General features: G+C 41.1%; 1 protein-coding gene across 1 annotated transcript in view; it reads left to right on the plus strand.

Annotated features, from left to right (window-relative positions):
• Positions 1–14,135, plus strand: part of LOC145336518 (inter-alpha-trypsin inhibitor heavy chain H3-like) — a 55,427-nt gene that overhangs the window by 17,324 nt on the left and 23,968 nt on the right. The window contains exons 11-15 of the mRNA XM_080181759.1: positions 738–863; positions 3,063–3,244; positions 6,533–6,718; positions 12,532–12,671; positions 13,522–13,679. Of these exons, the coding sequence (XP_080037885.1) occupies positions 738–863; positions 3,063–3,244; positions 6,533–6,718; positions 12,532–12,671; positions 13,522–13,679 (792 nt within the window). The remainder of the gene's footprint in view (positions 1–737; positions 864–3,062; positions 3,245–6,532; positions 6,719–12,531; positions 12,672–13,521; positions 13,680–14,135) is intronic.

Below are 14,135 nucleotides of genomic sequence, written 5' to 3' on the forward strand. Positions count from 1 at the left end.
GATTCACTCCAGCAGCATAGCTGTTGGCCAGTCCACTGGTGGGTTAGGGCACAGGTGACCCATTCTAACTGAGTTTAAGTATAAAGCTTTGAATGTAGCTTTGTCACAATTTTGTTTTTGCTGAATCTTAAGAGGCAATGATTCGGTGTCGACCAGTATTAGTAACAATGATTAAACGTTATTCAGCGCAAGTGTGATTCATCTAACTAGCAGTTTACCATGGCCAATCCATCTAACCTGTTCATCTTTGGACTGTGGGAGGAAACTGGAGCACCCGGAGGAAACCCATGCAGAAACAGGGAAAATGTGCAAACTTCACGCAGTCACCCAAGACCAGAATCGAACTCGGGTCCCTGGCAGTCTAAACCACTGTGTCACCATGCCACCCAAAATATAAAGTGGCCTGACTGCTGCAATGTCTATTGAAGAGCTTTGACATTTGTTTTCAAGAGTAGGGTAAAAGTAATACTTAAGCAAAGACATTTTCCAATTAAGTATTTTTCCTACAGGGCAATTTGTTAGTATAGAGCACTCCCACAGATCTACTTAGCCATACTTTGGTATTTTGTCCCAGTAAAATTCTTTGGATTGTTAAAAATAGGTAGTCAACTGATAAGCTAACATCTGAAATCTAGTTGCCCGATTTATATTTTGGTGACATTGTTTAAAAAAAGGTAAACTTCTACCCAGAAGGTAACATATTAAAAGGTAAGATATTCATTTCTCTTCATTTGCAGGAACAAATATAAATGAACCAATGTTGAAAGCAGTAGAACTTCTGGACAAGGCCCATCGAGACAGGCAACTGCCTGAAAGAAGTGTCTCCATGATCATTTTGTTAACTGATGGTGATCCAAATGCAGGTTAGTGAAAATAAATGCCTTCTATCTGTGTCTTGTGAAAGTCTGTCTAATGGAATTACATTTTGAAACTGGACAGGGACAAACCTGTGATATCTGGTCCTGGTTTCTGGTGCTTTATTTGCTGCTGATATGAAGTTCTTTGAAAAAATTGTGACCTTTCACAATGGGCCTCATCAGAAAATAAAACACAGAAATAGGAATGAAGCATTTAGCGTTCCTTTCAGAAATTGCCAAATCAGAAGGATTGCCAATCTTACAAATTCTGAAGCTTAATCACTGCTGTCAGTTTTCTCAGAGATAGATTCTACAGCAGTAAGATTTTGGGCGTCCTCCAGTGCATTCGCAAATTTGTTCTGAAGTTGGTTAAGAGAAAATATTGGTTAGGGAACATTGACAATTCCTCAGCTTTTCTTCCAAATAATATCGAGGGATACTTTGCTTCGAGCTAAGAAGATTTAATGTTCCATCTGAAAGACAACACTGACTCGGTTCTGCACAAAATTATGATGCTGAAGACTCTGGACGGTGATTTGAAGCCACAACTTTCTGACTCAGAGGCGAGAGAGCTACCATTGAGTTATGGCTAACACTTCATATACATTCTTTGAAAATTAATTTGACAGGATGAGAGTGTCGCTGGCTGGGTCAGCATTTATTGCTCGTCCCTGACTGAACTCCATTTCAGAAGATACTTGAGAGTCAATCACATTGTTGCGGCTGTGGAGTGATATGTAGGCCAGACCAGATAAGGACAGCAGATTTCCTTCCCTAAGGGCATTAGTGAACCAGATGGCTTTTTTCAACAATCGTTTCATGGTCATCATTAGACTTTTAATTCAAGACTTTTATTGAATTCAAATTTCACCACCTGCCTTGGTGGGATATGAACCCAGGTTCCCAGCTCTCGCTCTGGGTCTCTGGATTATCAGTGCCGTGATAATACCACTGTGCCACTCCCAGTTATCAGAGGCTGGGAAATTGTGGACGTGAGGTTGGAGGTTTCTGCTTCTGATCATGGTGGGTGTTGTAATGACACATGTTTGCTGCAACCATCCCTCCACACTCCACATTCATGCTTGCGGGAGAGGCCTTTCAAGTCAAGCTTGGAGACAGTCTGTCGTTTCGACCTTAAAGCACTATATTTATACATTATCGCATCACGATCAAAACAAGCATCATGCTTCATGACCATGGGACAATCAAACGTCAATCCTTCCCCTTTTTCTCCATAATGCAAATTAGGTCAAACTTAGGTTGTGGCCCTTTAGTCTATGTGGCTTGTTCTGTCATTAGTGGTTTTTCCCCAAACTTCTGCTTGTGCAATATATCAAGGCTTCTGGCATTAGCACCTATTTTCTGTTGCCTACACTTCTCCTTGTGAGTCACAGTCATACCGTGTGTTTGTCTGGTTCTGAAGAGGGTCCTTGATCTAGGTCACTGCTTCAATTGACTTGATTTACTGACACAGGAGCAGTGCTCCGAAAGCTTGTGATTCCAAATAAACCTGTTGGACTTTAACCAGGTGTTATGAGACTCCTTACTGGACCCAGAATGTATACGCATCTAGAGATGAACGAGAACCAAGGATCTGGTGACTCACATTTATCATATTTTGCAAGATTTGGGGCCTTAAGGACTTGGAAGCCAGTGGCCATGGAAGTAACCACCACACTTAACTTCTATGTAAATGACTCCTTCCAGGGCTCAGATGGGAACCTCAGCAGGCTCCCGAGTGTTCACCCACAAAAGAATCCAGGAGATCCCAGACACCATTTTTACAAAGGCCCACAATTTTGGCAATATTAACGGAGATCAAGCCAGGCTGGGATATGGTTGGCTTAAAATATGGTTGGCAAATCATGCAGGTTATTGAGAGTGACTTGATACAACTTCTCCAATATCTATTTGTTCATTATGACAAAAGAGTTCAGCTGTCCAAAACAAAGTAAACAATTTCTGAAATATATGTCCTGTGCTACCTGTGTGACTGATAAAATACTGGAATGTAGAACTGACTCATTTTGTAAATGGGACCTAAACTACTAACATAACCCAAGTTAAACCTTCTCCCATCTCAATACAACACTTAAGCCTGAAGTATAGAAATATTTCAATAATCATTTATTTCATCTTATGTTGTAAAACGTCCTAAGAACAGAGTTCTCCAAAATAAATTCTATTCAATTATTTTTATTATAGGAGAATCAAACCCAACAAAAATTCAGCAGAATGTTAAAAATGCTGTCAATGGCAGGTACAACGTGTACTGCCTTGGCTTTGGTTATGATGTTAAGTACAGTTTCCTGGAGAAAATGGCACTGGAGAATGATGGTGTAGCACGGAGAATTTATGAAGATTCTGATGCTCCCTTACAGCTCCAGGTAAAATGATTATTTAATATTTACAGATATTGGCACACTGACTATGGCCCAGAATGCCCTCAGATTTGTTCCCATTGCTGCTGTACCTACAACATTTTGATTTGATATAGTATTGTCACCTTTATTAGTACAGTGAAAAGTATTGTTTCTTGTGCGCGATATAGACAAAGCATACCTTTCATAGAGAAGGAAAAGAGACAGTGCACAATGTAGCGTTACAGTCATAGCTGGGATGTAGAGAAAGATCAACTTAATACAAGGTAGGTCCATCGCTAAATCTTGAATTAAATCATTGTTAGAGAGTTGAAAAGAGTTAGAATGGAGTTTTGAAAACATAGAATGAGAGTAAAAGATAGAATTAGAGGGTATGTTGGGCACAGCTCACAAGAGGTCACCACGCTACAGCACCATCTTTAACATTTTAGTTTTTTTTATCAGTGTCACAAGTAGGCTTGCATCAACACGTGAACTTGAACGTAGTTGAAAGCTTGGTGGCACTGAATTACAATTCTTCCTTTGGTAAAACTATAGTGGCAGAGCAGGAGCACCTCTGAGCAAAATGCCCCTAGGTTTTAACCCAATTCCCCAGGCAGAAACAAGGTGAGTTTGGGATGGACAACTGGTTCACACAAGAATTAGGAGCAGGGGTAGGCTATTCAGCCTTTCAAGCCTACTCCGATATTTGATAACATCATGGCTGATCTTATTGTGAACTTAGTTCCACTTCCCTGTCTGTGTTGCCCACCTCCCCCCACCCCTACCCTTTAACCTTTGAATCCCTTGTTGATCAAAAATCCATCTAACTCAGCCTTGAAAATATTCAATGAGCCAATCTCCACTGCTCTCTGGAGAAGAGAATTCCAAAGACTAATGACCCTCTCAAAGAAAAAGCTTCTCCTCTTCTCAGTCTTAAATATGAGACCTTCAATTCTTAAACTGTGTCCCCTAGTTCTAAACTTTCCCCACCAGGGAAGACATCATCTCAGCATCCACTCTGTCAAGTCCACTCAGGATCTTATATGCTTCAATAAAATCATCCCTGCATTTTTCTAAACTCTGATGGGTATAGGCCCAACCTGTTCCTTCAGCTTTTTCTTATTAGCTAAGCTCTCCATCCCAGGAATCAGTCAAATGAACCAAATGCAATGATATCCTTTTTTGTTATGATGATTACTGAGGCCACAGGGGATCATCTACCCATGGACTTCGTGGAGCACAAGCTGACTTATTAAGTGAGCCCAATGGGAAGCAGCAAATGGGGATTTGTAAGACTGTAGTTTTACCTGGACTGGCTTTGTAGGTCCTGAGGTGAAGACAACCTGACCGTGACTTATAGACAGCAATCAACTTGTCTCCACTCATTGTTGTACGGGGTCATGAACCAAGCCTCATGGGGAGAGATTGGCTCCAGTAGATGCAACTCAATTGATTGGCAACCTTCAAGCGAGACATGGGGGGAATGGATGAGGTTATCAGCAGATACCCTGGAGCTTTTCAGGAGGACCTGGGGAAAATAGAAGAAGCAAAGTCCAAGATCTACTTTTACCTTGATGCTGCATCTAGGTACTTCAGAGCCAGACCAGTTCCTTAATTCATGCTGGAAAAGGTGAAGGCTGAAGTAGGGCACCCCAATTTGCAGATTGGGCTATGTCTGTCATCATTGTTCTTAAACCCACCAAATCATTTCATCTTTGTGGGGACTATAAACAGTGGTCAATCAGGTTTCCAAACTCGATCGTACCCAATGCCCGATGGAAGATCTGAACACTAAGTTAACAGCTGGTAAGATGTTCTCCAAGTTCGACATGAGCCATGCTTATCTTCAGCTTGAATTTAATGAATCTTGTCAGGAATATGTGACAATCAACATGCATAACGGACTCCAAGCTATTCCTGTTTGCAGTTCAGGGTCTCTTCAGCATGTGTCATCGTCCAGAAGGAGGACATCCTTCAAGGGCTACCCAAAGTAGCAATATACTTAGAAGACCTCTTGGTCACAGAGGCTTCAGAACAGGAACACCTGGTCAAAGTTCAGGGCAAAGAAACTCTCAGATCACATCAGAGCCAGGGAATCCTTGTCTGAGTCGCCCCTGACACCAACCATGGAAATAGCTACTCTAGCCCTGAGCTTGAAGCTCAATCTGCATTGGCCCCTTGGGATAGTTAAGGTACGGACTCTGAGGCTGGAGGCTGAAGTAGTTGACCTCCGGACTGCAGCTGAATCTGAGGAGGAAGCTGCTTTGTAACTCTGCAATGCTTTCCCCAAAATAGAAGGTCCCCTGTTTGATATACACCACCTGATCCAGTTCCGCTCAAGTACCAAAACAAACATCCTCCCTACAGATGTACTGGGAGAGACATGGACCAAAGGGGGTGCAATGTTATGATGACCACAATGGCCATGGGGGATCATCGATAGATCTAACCTTGGGCTTCATGGAGTACAAGCTACCTTATTGAGCATGTGGAAATTTGCCTAATTGGAAGCAGCCAATAGGAGTTTTTATGGCTGTAACTGTACCTGGACCAATGTGTAGGTTCTGAGATGAAGACTGCCTGACTGTAAGCTGCAGAAGTGGCCTTTTCCTTTTTTGCATATTAAAGGGTGTTGGTGATGGGAAAATTGGTATATGACTGAATTACTACACTTTCTAAAGTAAGGAGACCAAAACTGTATACAGTACTCCAGATGCAGTCTCATTAAGGCTGGAGCCACACTTCATACTTTGCAATAAATACCAACACTCCATTTGTCTTCCTAATTACTTGCTGAAAACCTGCATACTAATTTTTTATAACTTTCTGACTTCAATATTACACATAGTTGAATGGAAAGGATGTGCTGCATAAAATAATTCATAACCATTCAGCTTGGCAGCAGTTTCACTTGTAGGTTACAGCTTGTATATGTGCCCTGCTACAGTATATAGTGAACATTCAAAGTGCTCTAAAGTTGGAAGAATGCTTTGTCAATCGCAGATTAACAGAAGTATGGGGAAGGATTTTGTGATTTGTAATGGGACAGATACTTCCCAAGAAGCCATTGGGTTGTCTTACATTGACATCTTTCTACAGGGTCACCATCTTGGTTCAAATTTGAAACCAAGGTGTCTGGTTTTCATAGCAGTTGAAATTTAATAGAAAGTCTAAGAAACCCTCAGTATCAGGAGTAATTGGTCTTGCAAGTACATACCAATCTCAATTTCAATAGGAGTTCCCATACTAAGATTCAGCAAAAGTATGATTGTTTTGAAAGTTATGTCAAATTCTTTGTTTTCTTTTTCACAGGGTTTTTATGATGAAGTGGCCAATCCCTTGCTTTTGGATATTAAATTGCAATATCCAGAGAATGCCATTTCAGAATTAACTCAGACCAATTTTAAACAGTATTATGATGGGTCTGAAATTGTCGTGGCTGGCAAGATTTCAGACATTAATCTGGATTTTCTCACAGCAGAGGTCTTTGCTCAAACTGTAAGTACTCTCCATCAATGATTCCAATTTGTTTACATTTTGGATGGGGCACAGTGGTTAGCATTGCTGCCTCACTGCGCCAGGGACCCGGGTTCAATTCCAGCCTCCAGTGACTGTCTGTGTGGAGTTTGCATATTCTCCCTGTGTCAGCGTGTGTTTTCTCGGGTGCTCTAATTTCCTCCCATGGTCCAAAGATGTGCAAGTTAGGTTGATTAACCATGCTAAATTGCCCTTTAATGTCAGGGCAATATGTGAGGTTACGAGAAGACCTGGGTGGGACTGTTCTTGCTGCAGATTCAATGGGCCGAATTATCTCCTTCTGGGCTGTAGGGATTCTGTGATTCTATGACTCATAGAATGAAATGAAAGTCACCAAAGGCTGCACTTTCCCATTTTTTGAGAGAAAGCTGAGAGTCACACACGTCAGGCAAGGGGCAAGTTTGAGAAGGCAGAACCTTTATGAATAACCTCAGCTGGTATGGGGATTGAACCTGCGCTGTTGCGCTCATATCACATCACGAACCAGCAGTCCAGCCAACTGAGCTAATTGGTCTTCAAATCTTAGAACATAGTAATATAGTGCAGTCAGAAGTTATTTAGACTATTGTGCCTATGCCAACTCTTTTAAAGAACTTTTCATTTAACTCTGTTTCCCTCCCTTTTTATTTTCCCTTTCCAAAAATATTTCTGTAAAATTATTTATTGACTTTCCTTTGAAATGCTATCATCATTGATTCTGTCTCGACGACCTCTTCCTGGAATTGGAGGATTGTCCTAAAAATTCCATAACAGAAATCTGTTAAAATCATAGAACGATACAGCACAAAAGATCATTCGGCCCATCCAACCTGTGATCGCACTTTGAAAGAGCTACCCAATTAATCACATTCCCCTGCTCTTCCACATTGCCCGTAATTATTTTTCATTTTCTCACCAAAATCTCACAAAGGCTCCTTCCACAGCACCTTTCCAACCCACAATCGCTACTACCGAGGACAAGGGTAGGCAGTAGATGCATGGGAACATCACTTGCAGGGTGATCTCCAAGTCACGCACTATCCTGACTTGCAAGTATCTTGCCATTCCTTCATTGTCACTGAGTCAAAATCCTGGAACTCCCTCTCTAACAGCACTGTGAGTGTCCCTATAACATATAGACTACAGTGATTCAAGAAGGCAGCACGCCACCTTCATCTCAAAGGCAATTAGCCATGGGTAATAATGTTGGCCCAGCAAGTGATGTCCACATCCCTTGAAAGAATATAAAGAAAATGTCCTTTTGAAGATTATACTTAAGCTACTTTCACCACCTTTTCAAGCAGCACATTCCAGATCATAACAACTCACTGCATAAAAAATGGCTTCGGGTTCTTTTTCCAATCACTTGTTTGGTTACTGATCCCTCTGCCAGTGGCAACAATTTTTCCAAATTTACTGTATCAAAATTCTTCGGCATTTTGAATACCTGTACCAAATACCCTCTTAACATTCTCTGTTCTGAGAGCAACTTTGGCCTCTCCAAGTAGCCTAAGTGTTTTATCCATGGTACCATTCTATCAAAGCTCCATCTTTAAAGTTTTGTGCTAAATTTTGATGCCTAGAATTGGCCACAGTCGTCCAGCTAGGGCCTTACCAGTGTTTTATAAACATCTATTATTTGTTTTGGTGTGTTCCATGCCTCCATTTATTAAACCAAGAATTCCGTTTTAATAGCTTTCTTACTTGTCCTGCCACCTTCAAAGATTTGTGCTTTTGTAACCCCAGGTTTCAATCTTCTTCTCCCTCATTTAAAATGGCACTATTTAGTTTATATTGCCTCTCCTCAACCTTCCTTCCAAAATAGGTCACTTAACACTTCTCCACATTAAATATAATTTGTTTTGTGACTTCCCTTTCCTGTTACTATCCCATTCACTGTTGACTATCTTCAAGTTCTAGGTCATTTACGAACTTTGACATTGTATCCTGTATATCCAAGTCAAAATCATTAACATAGATCAAAATGAGCAGTGATCCTGACAGCAACTACTGGGTGGTATCTCTGTACGTTTGGCTTCATTGAATGTCTCATCATAGGAGAAGATGCAAGAGAAAATAGAGAGCAGAAAAATATATGAGGAATTTAAAAAGGTTGGCAGCGCTCAAAAGTAAAAGTCTGAGGTTGCTGAGGGAAGTAAGCATGGAAATTGTGGAAACTCTGGCTGCAATCTTCCAATCATCTTTACGTATATGAATGGAGCTAGACAAATGATCATAGAATCCCAATAGTACAGAAGGAGGCCATTCGGCCCAAAAAGTCTGCAGCAACCACAATCCCACTCAGACCCTATCCCTGTAACCCTACATATTTATCCTACTAATCCCCTGACACTCAGATCAATTTAGCATGGCCAATCAACCTAACCTGCACACCTTTGGACTGTAGGAGAAAACCGGAGCACCCAGAGGAAGCCCATACAGACAGGGGGCAAAATGTGCAAACTCCATTCAGATAGTGACCTGAGGCCGGAATCGAACTCAGATCCCTGGCGCTGAAGCAGCGTGCGAACCACTGTGCCTCCATGCCACCCTATTCATCATGCCTCTCTATTTTCTACCCCTTAGCTAATTTTGTATCCAGGCAGAGACCACTACTTTAAATCTATGAGCTTCCATTTTGTTAAGAAATCCATGAAGTCCCCTTCTCAAGAGCCGTTACAGATGGGCAATAAGTGCTGATTGTGCCAGTGACATTCACATTCCAAGTACAAATAACAAACTTGATCAAACACTTATTGGAAGTCCATATATACAACATTAAATGCAATACCCTGTTACTTCATTAAAAAAACTCAATAAAGTCAATCAAATACCTTTTGCCTTTAACAAATCCATGCTGCCTTTCATTTATCCACTTATAGTTTTTCTAGCGTCAATAATATTTTCCCAGATTAATGTCTCCAGGCTGATTGGCCTATAATTACCCAGCATATTCCATTCCTGCTGTCCCCTTTTCTTGAATATTTTTTAATCTTCTATTCCTCTGGCACCACTCCCATTTCTAAGGAGAATTGGAAGATTAGAGCTTCCAGAATTTCCACAGTACTGCCCTCAGGAACCTAAGATGCAACCTGTCCAGACTGGATGATTCTTTTACTTTGAGCACTGCCAACATTTTAAATCCCTTTTCTATATTTTTCTGTTCTCCAACTTCTCTTCTACCTTCTTCTTTAATGTGACGCAGACAACATTATTTTTCTTCTGTAACGCTGGATACAAGGTATCATTTAACCCCTATCAATCCTCTGCCCCCACAAGAAGAGCTTTTGGTCTATCGTTATGACCATCCTTCCTTCACCATTCTATTACTTTTGATATGCTTTCAGTTCCCTTTTATGTTACGTACAAACATATGAACAAGAAGGAAGAGTAGACTTTCTGCCCCTTGAGCCTTCTCCGCCGTTTAATAAGATTATGGCTGATTTGATAACAACCTCAAATCTGCACTCCCCTACCCCCAATAACCTATCACCCTCTTGCTTACCAAGAATCTATCCACTTCTGTCTTAAAAACATTCAAAGACTTGGCCTTCACAACCTTTTCAGGAAGAGAGTTCCGAAGACTCACAACGTACTGAGTGAAAAAAATTACCTCATTTCTGTTTTAAATGGTGATGCCTTATTTTTAAATAGTGGCCCCTAGATCTTGATTCTCCCATGAAAGGAAACATCTTCATATCCATCCTATCAAGACTCCTCAAGATCTCACATGTTTCAATCAAGTCCTCTCTTACTCCAGTGGATACAAACCTAGCCTGTACAACCCTTCCTCATAAGACAGCCCACCCATTTCAGGGATTAGTCTGGTAATCTCAGAATTGCTTCCAACACATTTACATCTTTCCTTAAAGAAGGTGACCAATGCTGCAGATAGTACTCTGGATGTGATCTCACTAAAACCTTGTACAACTGAAGCATAACCTCTCTACTTTTGTATTCAATGTTACGCACTACTCTGCTCTCATGTACTGTTTATATTCTTCCAAGCATGTGGGCTAGGCCAGCATTTATTGCCCATTTGCAATTACCCTTGAGAAGGTGATGGTGAGCTGCCTTCTTGAACCACCGAAGATGCCAGTGTTGGACTGGGGTAAACACAGTAAGAAGTCTGACAACATCAGATTTAAGCCTGGTGTTGTCAGACTTCTTACTGTTCTTGAACCACTGCAGTCCATGTGGTGTAGGCCCATCCACAGAAATGTTAGGAAGGGGACCCAGCAACAATGAAGGAATGGTAATCTAGTTTCAAGTCAAGATGATGTATGGCTTGGAGAGGAACTTGCAGGTGGTTATGTTCCTATACATTTGCTGCCCTTGTGATCCTAGATGGTAGAGGTTGTGGGTTTGGAAGGTGCTGTCGAAGGAGCCTTGGTGAGTTGCTGCAGTGCATCTTGTACATGGTACCTACTGCTACCACGGTTTGCCCACGTTATTTCCTTTTCCAGTTCTCCTCTGCACTTTGCATAACCAGCTTAGTTTTATACTGAATTAGCACCCTGACATTTACCTTAAGCTTCCCTTTTGCTCTTTAATTTCTATCCCATGAACCATTCAGGGCTAGATTTGGTAGTATTTGCTTTTTCCACTCATGGGAACATGTTTAATCTGTATTCAAAGTACCTACTTTTGTTTTATTTATTGACCTGGCTATCTATTTATTTGTTTGTCTGTTTTGAGTTCTGCAAGGCCAGTGGGTTTAAGATCTCATTACAGCTTTGGTCTAAACATGGATAAAAGAGATGAATCACAGGGGTGAGGCACTGTTTGAATGAGTGTGGCATCCAGGAGCCCTGGCAAAATTGAAGTCAGTGAAAATGGGGAAAACCTTCTGCTGGTTGAAATCATACCTAGCACGTAGGAACAAAAAAAGACAGTTGTAGTTGGCTGGAAGCCAAACATCTCAGCCCAGGACTTCGTAATAAAGTATTATCTGTTCACATTATATATTTACAAATCCTATCAATTTTTGTGGTTCAGAGGAATGAAAATAATTAAGGTGTGCTTTATGCCTAACACTTAATAGCGAAAATGTTACAAATTAACAGTATCAGGGGCGGCATGGTGGCACAGTGGTTAGCATTGCTGTCTTACAGCACCAGGAATCCAGGTTCAATTCCGGCCTCGGTTGCTGTCTGTGTAGAGTTTGCACGTTCTCCTTGTGTCTGCGTGGGTTTCCTCCAGGTGCTGCGGTTTTCCCCCACAGTCCACAAAGGTGCGGGTTAGGTTGATTGGCCGTATTAAATTGCCCCTAGTGTCAGGGGGATTAGCAGGGTAAATCTGAGGGGTTATGGGAATAGGGCCTGTGCGGGCTTGTGGTTAGTACAGACGGGAATGGCTTCCTTCTGTACTGTAATGATTCAATGTTCTTTAAAAGATAATTAATTACAAATTTTCCATAGAATCCCTATAATGCAGAAGGAGGCCATTTGGCCCATCAAGTCTGCACCACAACAATCACATCGCAGGTCCTATCCCCAGAAACCCACACATTTACCCCGTTGATCCTCTAACCTCCACATCCCAGGACACTAAGGGACAATTTAGCATGGCCAATCAAACTAACCTGCATATCTTTGGACTGTGGGCGGAAACCGGAGCACCCGGAGGAAACCCACACAGACACAGGGAGAATGTGCAAACTCCACAAAGACAGTGACCCAAGCCAGGAATCAAAGCCAGCAGGTGCTAACCACTGTGCCAACGTGCGAGCTTACTATCAAGGAATGAGGAACTGTCAGATAGAGGGTTCAGCCAAACTCCTTATTTTCCAACAGGCTAATGAACAGCTAACTCTACAAACTGAAGTGAAGGTATCAGAAGCTGAAAATATCACCCAGCAGCAGCAATACATTTTTGGTGATTTCACTGAGCGACTGTGGGCTTATTTGACCATACAACAGCTCTTAGAGAACCGGTAAAGTGACAAGAGTTTTCTGCCTGTGAGCTTGAAATATAGAAATGTAATTTATGTACAAACAGTGATTGGTATCATGTAGGATCCATCTGAAAGGCAGGTTAATGTTTTGCTATAAACTCTTCATCATCCTCTATTTTTACTAACTATAGCTGCACTTGTGCAAAATGGCTACATAACCATTCCAGTTTAATTACTGATTTTAATAACTGGCAGAGGAATATCACGTCAACTGTTAAACATATAGTTAAACAAATACTTAAACAGTTAAACACGAAGTTAAACAGGAAGTATTCTTTCTGGTTGTATCACAGCTTGGTATGGCTCCTGCTCTCCCCAAGACCGCAAGAAATTACAAAAGGTTGTGAATGCAGCCCAATCCATCATACAAACCAGTTTACCATTCATTGACTCTGTCTACACTTCCCACTGCCTCAGCAAAGCAGCCAGCATAATTAAGGACCCCAGCACCCAGGACATTCTCTCTTCCACCTTCTTCCTTCGGGAAAAAAGGTACAAAAGTCTGAGGTCACATTCCAACTGACTCAAAAAAAGCTTCTTCTTTGCTGCTGTCAGGCTTTTGAATGGACTTACCTTGCATTAAGTTGATCTTTCTCTACACCCTAGCTATGACAATAACACTACATTCTGCACACTCTCATTTCCTTCTCTATGAATAGTATTTTTTGTCTGTATAGCATGCAAGAATGCTTTTCACTGTATGTTAATACATGTGACAATAATAAATCAATCAAAATCAAACATGCAGGAACATTGTTTAAATGGCAGTACAAGTATATACAGCACTGGATAAGAATATGATACAATTGCTACTAATTGTTATATTCAGAGTTTCTGCAGATGCAAATAAAAAGAAAAACCTAACAGACCGAATCCTGGAGCTTTCACTCAAATACAGCTTTGTAACTCCTTTAACATCAATGGTCGTCACAAAACCAGAGGGAAAGGAGAATGACACCTTTGTGGCTGACAAATTGCCACAGGATGGTAATGTTTGAATAAAACTACATTTCATTAAATTTTGATTTTGCAATTGGCATTCACCTTCTTTATAGGTCAACAGGTTTGATTAAACAGGATTGATTTTAAAAGATGTATGTTTTACTAATAATGATGTGGAGATGCCGGTGTTCGACTGGGATAAACAGAGTAAGAAGTCTTACAATACCAGGTAAAGTCCAACAGGTTTATTTGATAGCAAAAGCCACTAGCTTCCGGAGTGCTGCCCCTTTGTCAGGTAAGTGGGAGTTCTGTTCACAAAGGATATAAATACACAAACTCAATTTACAAACTAATGGTTGGAATGCAAGTCTTTACAGGTAATCAAGTCTTAAAGGTACAGCCAATGTGAGTGGAGAGAGCGTTAAGCACAGTTAAAGAGATGTGTATTGTCTCCAGATAGGACAGTTAGTGAGATTTTGCAAGCCCAGGCAAGCTGTGGGG

Source organism: Carcharhinus amblyrhynchos, chromosome 3, assembly GCF_965287045.1.
Source record: "Carcharhinus amblyrhynchos chromosome 3, sCarAmb.v2.hapA, whole genome shotgun sequence".
Taxonomy (NCBI): domain Eukaryota; kingdom Metazoa; phylum Chordata; class Chondrichthyes; order Carcharhiniformes; family Carcharhinidae; genus Carcharhinus; species Carcharhinus amblyrhynchos.